General features: G+C 37.2%; 4 protein-coding genes across 4 annotated transcripts in view; 2 read left to right on the top strand and 2 right to left on the bottom strand.

The window, feature by feature from the left end:
- Positions 1-12: 12 nt before the first annotated feature.
- On the top strand, positions 13-2,576 carry LOC139767823 (uncharacterized). Its single transcript, XM_071697481.1, has 4 exons — positions 13-973; positions 1,199-1,615; positions 1,696-1,880; positions 2,050-2,576. The coding sequence occupies exons 1-4, from the start codon at positions 818-820 to the stop codon at positions 2,333-2,335; spliced, it is 1,044 nt and encodes a 347-aa protein (XP_071553582.1). The 5' UTR covers positions 13-817; the 3' UTR covers positions 2,336-2,576.
- A 90-nt stretch (positions 2,577-2,666) lies between these two features.
- On the top strand, positions 2,667-5,664 carry LOC139767827 (protein C1orf43 homolog). The gene is made up of 4 exons (XM_071697486.1): positions 2,667-3,288; positions 3,385-3,541; positions 3,601-3,820; positions 3,958-5,664. The coding sequence occupies exons 1-4, from the start codon at positions 3,130-3,132 to the stop codon at positions 4,148-4,150; spliced, it is 729 nt and encodes a 242-aa protein (XP_071553587.1). The 5' UTR covers positions 2,667-3,129; the 3' UTR covers positions 4,151-5,664.
- Positions 4,946-10,188, bottom strand: LOC139767820 (focadhesin). Its single transcript, XM_071697475.1, has 10 exons — positions 9,784-10,188; positions 9,573-9,683; positions 9,421-9,486; positions 9,191-9,345; positions 8,928-9,119; positions 8,325-8,773; positions 7,319-8,203; positions 5,889-7,170; positions 5,492-5,819; positions 4,946-5,305 (listed from the first exon to the last, which is right to left on the bottom strand). The coding sequence occupies exons 2-10, from the start codon at positions 9,624-9,626 to the stop codon at positions 5,156-5,158; spliced, it is 3,561 nt and encodes a 1,186-aa protein (XP_071553576.1). The 5' UTR covers positions 9,627-9,683; positions 9,784-10,188; the 3' UTR covers positions 4,946-5,155.
- Positions 10,189-10,281: 93 nt separating this feature from the next.
- LOC139767819 (uncharacterized) overlaps positions 10,282-11,356 on the bottom strand; it is a 189,831-nt gene continuing 188,756 nt past the window's right edge. Inside the window, exon 6 of the mRNA XM_071697473.1 lies at positions 10,282-10,644. Within this exon, the coding sequence (XP_071553574.1) occupies positions 10,625-10,644 (20 nt within the window). The 3' untranslated portion in view covers positions 10,282-10,624. The remainder of the gene's footprint in view (positions 10,645-11,356) is intronic.

Genomic DNA, 11,356 nt, shown 5'->3' with positions numbered 1-11,356 from the left:
ACCAACGACTGACTTGGACTGACTGGCTCGCGCGGCTGATGACGAAGCGAACCGTGTACTCTGCTCGAGTCGCGTGACCGACCAGGGAGGTGCAGTCGCCTCGGTTGTTGGTTTTCTTTCAGACTTGTTAAACAATAATCGAGTAATCCGTATTAGCAAAACCATACTGTTTTGGATGGAATTATTATTTGTTTATTATATGACATAGAAAAAAAAAGATTAAATCAGGGACGACTAATAATATAGCGAGAAGTTTTGTCGTGAGCCATTCTGTCAGATGAATTAATCGCCGATTAAGTTAATCGGAATGAAGTCGAAAAAGCTCTTTGGAATATGTCATTTAAATAGATAAGAAACGACAGGTACTGCTCGATTTCTGCAGTCAATGTGTTACATTCTGTTGGCAGATTATATATTATATTTCTGTTGGCATTCTATCTGACAAATGTTAGATGCTTTGCAAAATCTGTTTTCGAAAGATTTAATTATCTCGAAGTCGTTATTGCTTTAAAAATATATATTTATAATTATATGTATAATGTTAAATATATATATTTATAATTATAAATGATATATTATCTATGCCAATGCCTGTCTTTGCTTGTCTTTGCATTGCATTACACTTGTACATTTTATTTTAATTGCTGCTTAATTTCTGAACATTTGGTCTGTTCTGAATTTTTATAAAAAAAAAACTTAATAAGAAAATATATATCTTCAAAAAAATTTGCCACTGCACTGCGGAGACAGTAGATACGTCACTGACCGATGTTGATGGAAACGAAACACGCGAACGGCATGCGCGAGACGGAGCAACATGAGCAAGATGATGCGGGAAAATACGGATTCGGAAGCCTTTTTCCAGAAGTATACATTATCAGAAGAAATTATGACGAGACTCGAATCTGTCAGGGAAGCGTTGAAAGATGATATCGCCCAGGCTAATCCGATGTGGAAAATTATAGCTGGACAGGTTAGAATCGCACGTGTTGCTTATAAATTACAGTCTCTAAACAAAGTTTGCATAATCGTTTTATATTATTTAACTTTTAAACTGACATGTGTTCTCCTTGGTACTTATAAACATGAAATAATTATGGGAACAAAAAATCATTAATATCAGGCCACTTCAACTTACGTACACATAATTTAATGCGATTATTGCGAATGCATTGTTCAATGTTCATTGTTCTTGTAGAATAAAGAAGAAATATGTTCAGAAAGTGAAGATAGCGACGATACTGATGAGCCGACGAACAATAGCGAGTCCCAAATAATGTGTGCCACAAATCAATCAGTGCCATTACAATCTACTCAGTTTTACTTTACGCAAGTCGAGAGAGTAGCAGAACCAGAGAAACCTGCTGTCGCATTACCACAAAAGTGTGATATTTTAGAGTGCGCCTGTGAGAATTTAGAACGAAATAACGGCAGGCTAGACTTTGCTCAGTTAGAAAGCTTATCCGATGAGGATCTTGTCCCACTAGTGGACGAGATGAGAGGAAAATTAAGTCCCAAGGGTATCTATAATCTGTGTCTGTCGATGAGCGATATGACTATCGACCAGAAAATGAAGTATATCAATACATTTTGCACGCATATCTTGCTACCGAAGGTACCAATGGCATATTATTGATTTTACTAGATACTTTTTCCTCGTACACACATTAATTATTGTTCGTACTGTGTTCATAGATAGTCGAACTCGAGGAGCCATCTCGTTTATTGTCATCTGCTATTGTTGAATGCATTAAAATATTTCCTGATGAGGTTCAGCAATTTATATTTGTTCCTATTCTCAATACTGAGTTGAAAGACATAACGTTGGTCACCACCATTGTGAACACATTTGACCAGGAAAGGAAAGCAATTCTCTTAGAGTAAGTTTCACACAATCATGTGATATAGTCCAGGTTAATTTCACCTAAAAACTAAGAGTTAAATTTAAATAATTATTTTATATTTGAATACAATTTTATTCAATTATAAAAATTGAAATTATGAAAATCGCAAGTAGATTTAATGATTTTTTAAATATATTTTTTGCAGAGAGTTTCTTGCGTGTGTCCAGGAATTGAAATTGTGGCAGATATCTATATTGCAAAATTTTTTATCCATAAGACTGGACCACAACATGACCGATAAAATTATCAAATTATTCTCAGAGAAGGCACTTTGTTATTCCAAAGATAAGAACTTTGGAAAGCTTGTGCTATCATTTTTAAAAGTTAATACAGCACTATCTGAAGAGCAGAAAAGTATAATGACTGAAGTCGCCGCCGTGAATGAAACGTTATTCAAAAAACCTATAGAAAGTATTTTAAGCAAAATGTAATCGCTAAATCACACATATAACGACGCGAACAATTGTCTACTTTCCTCCGATTAACAAATTTATACACATATTTGAGAATTAAAATCTTTTTAAGTTGGAATTTAATCTTTTTATATTATAATGATTTTCAAATATATACTTTTGTACTTATATTCGATATTAATAACATTACAACCTAGTTATAATTTATACGTATAATTTGTCTTATTCTTAATATGAATTAAAATTTCTTTAGACACAATTCTTGAGGATTTTTACTTTTATTTCCAATACACAGATTCACAATCCATTGACTTTTTTTTATTTTGTTTTATGTAAATACTTTTCCAGCTCTATCAATTAAAATTTCTTCATCTTTTTATTCAGCTTCTGTCTAAACTTACTCCTCAGTTTTTTACTATGATATTTATACCGCTATAAAAGTGAGAGAGATGCACAATGTCTTCCCTAGTGCCTGGTGTTTCCGATCACACTAATGATGTGATATTCGTTCTTTTCGCATCGAATTTGGTATTATCCATTAATAAAGCATAGTATTTATAATGCTAATTTGATAAAATTTGCTACTTAAAAGTCTGATGGAGATATTAATAACTAATACTAATTGGACGAAAGGCGATGCGCGCGAGATACGAGTCCGTGCGCCGATCAGCTGACCGGAGGTTTTTTTATTCGAATGTTCGAATGACAGTTCGCATTATTGTCTCGAAGCGATATACGATTCTCACGTAAAAGACTGGTGCCCGTTGACAATATTATTCGCGGAGGCAGGCCGCCTCGATTGTCGTACGAGAATGACACAGGAATTGTCCGGTGTAACCATAGTGATATTTATAGCGGCGGGCGTTTTGACGATATTGTTACTATTCATCTTCGCGAAACGGCAGATCATGAGGTTCGCTTTGAGATCTCGTCGGGGCCCTCACATTCCCATAGGACACGACGCGAAAAAGGTACGTTTTACGTTTAGACATGTAATTTTGAGGTTAACCCACTGTATCTGTATCGTTGCTATATTGTTGCTGAAACGTGCGGAAAATGTTTTTCAGTCCTTCAAGAAGGAAATAGAGAGGAGGATAGAAGTGATACCTAGGATCCAATACGAGCCGCAGCTGATCAGCGACCCTAGATACATTTTGACTCCAGGGGGACAAGCCCCACCGCATTACTATAGATTAAAGGCGGTTGATGATGTTAAAACCTTGGGTAAGTTATCGTTGTATCGTTCTTGGGTTGACCCTGTTTCACATCGTGTCTCTTTGCAGAGACGGAGATCACAAGGTACGACAACTGTCTGAAGAGACATCCTTCGGAGAATCTGAGGGCATATTTGCTCACCACGCTCGCTACTCCATTAAATGGAAGTGGCCAGCGTTTAATTCATCAATTCTGTGATTTGTACGAGCACGCGAGACACGACCCTACCGAATTCGGCGATGAGGAGTATCAAGTATACACTCGCCTGTTCCTGAAGTTGATGGACGCGTAAGTACGATTTGAAATGTCTACTAGTCTTTCATACAAGAAGATGCGACGTGACATTTGAACGCTCTAAGTGTGTCTCTCAAGTGTTACTGAAAAAAAGGAATATTTAGCTCAGGTATAATTTATTAATTGTTCAGGGCACGTTTATTGAAATCATATCCGAGCAGCAGGAAGTCCAGCCCTAGTCGCACGCCGATCAAGAAGAGCGCGGAGACAAAGAGAAATATTCTGGAACCCAGGATGCGTCCGCCCGAGGAGCAAATTCTAACCGGTTCGAGACCCAACACTCTAACGGTAATGACATTAGACAACAGCGAGACGTCCGTGTAGCATTATGAGTGCCGTCACATCCAGCATATGTGACGAGGAAATTGTAGATAGGTATATGACGCTAAAATAATTTATATTGAACTACGCGCAAATAGAACGTCCGATTTAGTTAGGAATTATTAATATGCATTTTTACTTTTACTAATAAATGCACTTAAGCTCGCCATTCTATTCAAGTTGCGTATCAGTATCGAATGACATATAGTTTGTGTACAACGAGCAAGTACGTTTCTTTCTGTGATTTGTTTTATATTTACATGATATTTACATTTATACGAAATCAGCCTTATAAAATAGAATTTTCGCGCTCTTCGCACCGGCATCGCTTGTAAAATATTTTAACAAGTACTGATGTACATAAGAAGTAACAGTGTGTAGAAGTCGCCGAATTAGAAAATTAGTGGTAGAACAGAATCTTTTTAAAGCGTCCGCGTTTCTCGTTATACGTAATTTTTTCAGGTGATAGTAGCGCTAAGTCGATAATGGTACATTCTCTTCCCGATTGATTCCACAAATAAATTTAATACTAAAATTTACATATACTCAGTCGCGTATAGATCTACATATCTCTAATAAAATTCAGGAAAAATGTTTACAGTAATTAAAAGATAATAGAAAGGTATTCTTTCTCCTTTTTTAAATGTTTATCTTTTAATTAATGATGATAACGGATTAGCATATCTTTTTTCTACACGTCACTGTTTAAACATAGAAATTTTTAACAATTTAACGAATTGAATTTAATTATACAATAAGGATACCTGGACCTAAATGTATGTATAAACTTATCAAAGCTTGATATAATCATTACTTTATTAGTAATAAGGTATAGACATTAAAGTAGGATGTCAGGTGTATTTACAGATGTTCATTACAATTATAAGATTTGATATCGTTAGTGAAATTCAAGTCTGAGTAATACAAATAAGTAAATCAGTTTAATGTAAAAACTTCCTTTTTTGTATAAAAATATATCCTATGTAAACATTTGTTATATTTCATTAGTTATTGAAAACGAGTTTTGACTGACAAATAATTTTTCCATTCTGAGTTATAGTCGTCTTCATGCCTTAATAAAATCAATGCGCTTTGAAATGCAAGTATATATACATCAGGTACAGAACTGCTCCTCATGTGATTCAGCCATTTCATAATCTAAAAAGTAACCAATACGATTTAATGTATATTTATGTACAATAGGCATATTGCGCTCGTTTCGCGACGAAAAGTTCCACCGCAATTGTAAATGTAATGTTTTTCTTTAATTGTTGAATATCAAGAGACTAAGTCTTTGTAATGTGTAAAATATCTGTAGGCGACGAAAGACAAATTTACACATACCTGGCGTATTATGGATTTCCACATTTGTCGATCAATAAGCATAGAGATCGCCTGTGGAAACAGTCTTATCCTAATGTCTTGCGAAGTAATTAGCGATTCTTTATTCGGCAGGAAACAGTCCATGCCGGACAAGCAGATAACCAAGACAAATAAAATATCACAGTAAAATGTTATATTGTTTTTTTCATCTGGAGTTCCTACCATAAGCGCATCGATGTGTCTTATAAAATCTAAAATCCAATCTTTTTGTATTTCACGATCGCAGAATTTCTCCGATCTCAAGTCAACCTGCACTTTTTGTATATTTTCTAATAAATATTTTTGCATCCTATAAAAACAAAAAATTTATTAGGCAATTTGGCCAAGCATTAGATTTATAATTACTATTAATACCTACTCGGGATTAGACTTGGTTACGTTGACAAGTTCATTCAGCCAGGCGAATGGCTCGCTGATATTTCCCTTGAAGGCTGTCTGGACTCTAATAGCGATAGCGGTTTTCAGTCTTTCTCGTGGCACTTCCCACCAGGTGCCAGGCGCTGTCATTCTTTCGACATCCCTGACTAACAATTCCATCACAGCCGCAAAATATTTCTCGAAATGTTTGGACGTTAAGTCGATTTTTCCCGATATCTCGTCCAAAAGCGTAGTCAGCAACGTGCGATTTCCCATTTGTATATCGTTGCTTTTGAAAGCGGTGACATAAGAAGACATGATGTAATTGAATAGATGAATATACTTTTTGTCATTCAATAAGGTTCTGTTAATGATATAAAAGAGAGAAGTTTCGAGAAATTGTTTTAAGTTATTTGGCGAAATAGCGTGGCACAGGTGCTCCAAATTCGAGTAGAGCACCAAGTGTTTCTCGTCCAGCAATAATCGATCGATTTCTGATACGGTCGCATACATAGATAAGAAACTTTCCGTCAACAATTTCGCCGACGCCGAGATTTGACAATGACGACTCGCGATAGACAAGCTATACTCCTTAGCTGCCTCCGATATCTGCATGGTTTCCTTCAAGAAGTCCCACTTTATGTTTGGCAACGGCTTCTTGTGCTTATGAGCGAATATACGCAAACACTCGACTATGATTATGTGATTATTCCGATCCGCCTTGTCGCTTCGTCTCAAATACTCGCCGACGGCCCTTATCACGCTTTTCTCTGGCAGATACTTAAAGTTTTGCGGTTCTCCTTGTGGCCAAGTGTATATTCGCGATCTGAAGCCATTCAATTCGTCCCCAATATAGAAAATTAGAAGATCTCCGGCCGCCGATAGGGCACTTCTGTTCACATTCTTCAGCATCTGGATCCAACAAGTGCCCGGTATGTATTGCGGCAGGTCCGCGGGCTCGTTATCTTTATTTTCTGTCTTTCCGGATGCGCGCTGTACACCAATGTCCGATAGGAAGTCTGAAGGCAAAGCACTCAGAGGAATTCGTTCTATCTGGTAAGACCTTAATGCCTTGAACGCCGCTCTCGCGACCCTCATGTCATCGCCGACCGTGTAGCCCCACAAAAGAGTCACGACGTCGACGATGAGTCTGTCATGGTCCTCGCTCGTACGAAACAAGTACGAGGGAATATTGGCAAAAAGATCGCACAGACTTTCCAGGACTATCGTACGCTTCTCCTTGCGCATCTTCGGTGCTAATACTTGCCACGTAGAATAAATGCCTGTCAAGTAAAATCATCAAGTGTTAATCATTAAAAGTGATAACTTGTACAGAATATCATAGAGGACACACAAGAGTGGCCAAGAAAACTGATATGACGTCTTTAAAAAAAAAAAGTTCAGTATTCAAAGATACAAGATGCAAGGTACCTATCACTGTGGACTTGCATAGGGCCGAGATGCTGTCGAGCGCGAGCGCACTGGCCGCACCGCTGTTCAGATCAACGCATCGATTCAGGATTTGCGACAGCAACGGCACAAGTTCCTCACCGTGCGCGGGCCGGTTCTCGCAAATGTACTTTATCGCCCGAGCGCATGCCACGTTCGAGCGCCAACTGTGATCTTTCTCCATGGTGTCCATCAGCGCGGTGGATATGAAGCGATAACAGCGCGGCTCCTTCTCCAACGCCTTCAGATAAAGCTGGATTGCAAAATATTTCAGCGACTTGCCGCTGTTCAGTAGCGTATCCAATGTGTGGATAACGATTGGTAGATTTTCCTTAGTCATGGCAAACTCCGGGACAGTCAGCAACAGATATTTCAGCATGTAGCTATCATGAGTTCTAGTTAATTTATGCAGCAACAGGGACAGCGCGTGCGACGCGAAGAAGTTGATCTCCGTCGCTATTTGCACGAGAATATGGCAGACTTTCTGCACAACGAGAGGTTCGTCGCTACGCAGGAAGATCCCGCACAGGACCAGTTTACACATGTATCTCAGATCTATTGGTGCGAGAGACAAGTTCTCCAGCCATGACAGAGTGTCAGCTTCCACAGAATATAGACTGCGGATGAGTTCCATATAAAATTGGATGTATCTATTGCTATAGCTGAATATGAACAGCATCTTATTTGAAATAGTACAGTTACCACTGTCTGTTTCCTTTTGTGACATTATCTTGATTAATAACTTTTTCGCTGTCACTAACGCATCAGAGCACAATAACGATGGATAAGCCAACCACTTTATCAAGGCTGCAGCTAACGTGTTTAATAATATAACGTGACACGGCATTCTGTCCACGATAACTGTACCTATTATATGTCACACAAATTGATCAAAATTAATCTTACAATTTTTTTAGGTAACATCACTGCCTTTAAAAATATATGATTTTATTATATCGGAATTTACATGTTTTATAAATATACTTACATATTTGAAGGGCGTCAGGTAAATAAGCTGCAGGACATATCAAAATTATTTCTGCCATCAAAAGTATCGTAATATTTCCTATGTAATTGTAACAGCATTCGAAGAGATCCAATATCATGCAAAAATTTTGTACAGGTTCATGACCGTGTTCCAAAAGCTGTATCGTCAAAGATGCGATTAAAGGTACTAACGCGGTACACAACTCCTTATCTCTTTTCGACAACGTCATATCCGCGAGCTCCAGAACTCGGCAATTTGCATCAATGCAAGTGTCTGCTCGATTAGTGCACAGCCAGAGTAAGATCTCTGTTCGTAAATTTGTAGTGTTGCTAGATTTAATTACAAGCTGCCATGCCTCCCGTTTGCAACTCTCATACGAATCTATGGAAGGATTGCACAATACATGCACGAATACTGGTCGCAGTAGCTCCACACTCTGCTCCATAACTCTGAAATTCGGATAAATCAAAATTTAATAAATGCTTTTAATATGCTTCTATTTCAATTTAAAACTGAGAAAACTCCAATTTATAAAGGCAAAGGCAAATAATGTAATATATTCCTATACGTGCATGAAATATCATTCTTATGATAATAGCGTACTGTTTGTCGTGATGATGCATGATGAACTTCATTTGATTCAGTACGGATCTCCAGCTGAGCTTTTCCTGAATCAGGATCGTGATAAATGGATGCTGAGTAGGGACTTCGAGAGTGTATTCAATGCATTTATCGTGAGACTTCCAATATAATATCAACAATCGACTTACTGCCACAGTGACTGCCTGATAATTTCTAAAATTTGCAATAATGTTAAATAAAACTTACTTATTTCAATAGTATTCATTTAATACGTATGCACATACTTTGAACAAGATAAGCATGCCATAAATGTTGCTAATGCAGACTTGATGTCCCATAATCCAGTCTCGCCAAGTATAACTAATGCTTGGCACGCAGATGTGCTAACTATAGAATCCTCACTGTTGCATTTAGACGAGAGTAATTTAAATTCTGATATCTATAAAAAAGAAACGTCTATATACAAACACCAAGGAAATACTAAAATGATTATCGAGATAGGAAGATTATTTACGTTTGAAATATTCTTTTCTTCCGTTTCCAATTTCTTTTTAATTATCTCAACCAGTTTGGATGTCGCCTGTAGAAAAGCAAAAGAAATTGAGTAACCGTACACAGTCGCAGCACAAATGCAGATAGGTGATTAATTTTTCTTGCCATACTTACATGTGATATCAAAATAGGATTCTTTGATCTCAATTTATAATCAATCTCTTCCATGTTTCACGCTTATGTAGATAAAGACGAGATTAAAAACCAACGCAATCCACTTTATCACTGGACAGAAAAAATTACGCGAGGGTAACATAAGATATTAATGGATAAAATACAAATATCCCACATATTTTGTAAATAAAGCATAAAAAGTGATATTCACCAATGAAAGCATGAAACTCATAGCATAACCTCAATCATCCGGCTGTCTCTTTCTGGCTGCGGTCCACTCCGTCCACGTGACGCTACAAATGCTTCGAACTTCGGCGGCGCATCGGAAAATGCGTCCTTAGTAAAAAAAACATAGGGATGGCCTCTCTCTGCCCGGCTGGATTTTATGGAAATACAAAATCCTAAAATTCTAAATTAATTTAACTTTGCATCTTAGGGTTTGTCAATGTATGGTTTTTAATATAATATGTCAATATAATGCTTGCTAGGTTGCAGACGGAACAGCTTGCTTACCTTCGCCACTGCCGGCATTGTCGCATTTAGCAGTACCGCCAAGTCTAGCTTCACAAAATACTATCAATCAATATGTTACCGGCTCACTGTTTATTATAATTACAGATATTTACTGACGTCAATAAAAATTCAAATTAAAAAATCAACAGTCTTTAAAGGAATCAGCAATATAAAAGTAGATTAATAAATAAATATGTTCAGTTTCTTCTTTTTGTCTTTATTTCCCGGTCTACTCCTTCTCTCTTCTCTTTATTACAACTTTTACAGATACCTCAAAGAATAAGAATTTTATCACACTTATATAAACTACTAATTTCATTACTTCACCGATTTTTTTATTTCTGTCGGATGTAACGAAATAAAAGTAATGGAATCTCGTCAGGTGATTGAAATTAGTCCGACACTTTCATGGAAGCCATCGATACTTCATGTATGTAATTTGTAGGGATGCTTTTTATTTTATCCATTAATATACTTCGATGTCGTCAATTTCAATAGCCTCGTCCTCTGAATCTAATAGCGACAAACCGCATGATTTCTCAACTTCGTCTCTCATAATCTGAAAAATAAAGACAGTGAAAGAAAAATAAAGGCAAAGATGTTTGAGATTTTTGAATATATTTATTTGTATGGACAAGTTGGAGCATAGTGCACAATATATTTAATATATAGTAGTCTGAGGAAGGGGGATCAGAGTACATTCTGGAGTTTGAACACAATATCTTACAATTTAACGACAAGATGCCTGCATGTTTTTTTTCTTCTTCTGTACCTGCTTCTCTGTACGTTATGTTTACTCGTATATTCATATACTCGAGATGTATAATATATAAAGCGTAACGACTCACTATTTTTATCATTCTAAAAAAAGGAGACGAGAATAAGGGTCCTTGTTTATTATGTTATATGTCTCAGTTCTCTTAGCATCGTTTACCATTCGCTTCTATCCTCTCTCATACTTCATTTATACGTGCATACATACATACGCGCACCTATTCACCCTTTTGTCTCATACAGTTTTTCCGTTAACTCTTTTTCTCCGTCTCTTACTTTCTCGCTTTCTCTCTCTCTCTCACTCTCTTCTTTCTCTCACGATACTCTCACGATCGATTATGCAACGTCCTGGCAAATATGCGTAGTACTTGCTACAGTGTGTCGTATCCTCGGACACGGAGGTTGTCTCCAATTGCTAATTACATGCGCTCCCTATTACACTTGGGCGAGTTGCGCGTCCCAGGGGGTTTTCCATTCCCGCAGGGCGAGCGGGGCCG

The sequence above is a fragment of the Temnothorax nylanderi genome, unplaced genomic scaffold, assembly GCF_030848795.1.
Source record: "Temnothorax nylanderi isolate EJ_2023f unplaced genomic scaffold, tnyl_v1.0 TNYL_tig0012_pilon, whole genome shotgun sequence".
Taxonomy (NCBI): Eukaryota; Metazoa; Arthropoda; class Insecta; order Hymenoptera; family Formicidae; genus Temnothorax; species Temnothorax nylanderi.
The sequence above is the reverse complement of the archived record's forward strand: the minus strand, read 5'-3'. Positions and strand labels throughout refer to the sequence as shown.

Excerpts from the sequence above, each read along its gene's own strand:
- LOC139767827 (XM_071697486.1), top strand. The coding sequence starts at position 3,130 with ATGACACAGGAATTGTCCGGTGTAACCATAGTGATATTTATAGCGGCG. Across the intron at positions 3,289-3,384 it reads TAGGACACGACGCGAAAAAG|TCCTTCAAGAAGGAAATAGA; the intron begins GTACGTTTTACG and ends AATGTTTTTCAG. Across the intron at positions 3,542-3,600 it reads TGATGATGTTAAAACCTTGG|AGACGGAGATCACAAGGTAC; the intron begins GTAAGTTATCGT and ends GTCTCTTTGCAG.
- LOC139767820 (XM_071697475.1), bottom strand. The coding sequence starts at position 9,626 with ATGGAAGAGATTGATTATAAATTGAGATCAAAGAATCCTATTTTGATA. Across the intron at positions 8,774-8,927 it reads ATGCATCATCACGACAAACA|AGTTATGGAGCAGAGTGTGG; the intron begins GTACGCTATTAT and ends TCCGAATTTCAG. Across the intron at positions 5,306-5,491 it reads GGAAATCCATAATACGCCAG|ATTATGAAATGGCTGAATCA; the intron begins GTATGTGTAAAT and ends GTTACTTTTTAG.
- LOC139767823 (XM_071697481.1), top strand. The coding sequence starts at position 818 with ATGAGCAAGATGATGCGGGAAAATACGGATTCGGAAGCCTTTTTCCAG. Across the intron at positions 974-1,198 it reads GGAAAATTATAGCTGGACAG|AATAAAGAAGAAATATGTTC; the intron begins GTTAGAATCGCA and ends TTGTTCTTGTAG. Across the intron at positions 1,881-2,049 it reads AGGAAAGCAATTCTCTTAGA|AGAGTTTCTTGCGTGTGTCC; the intron begins GTAAGTTTCACA and ends TATTTTTTGCAG.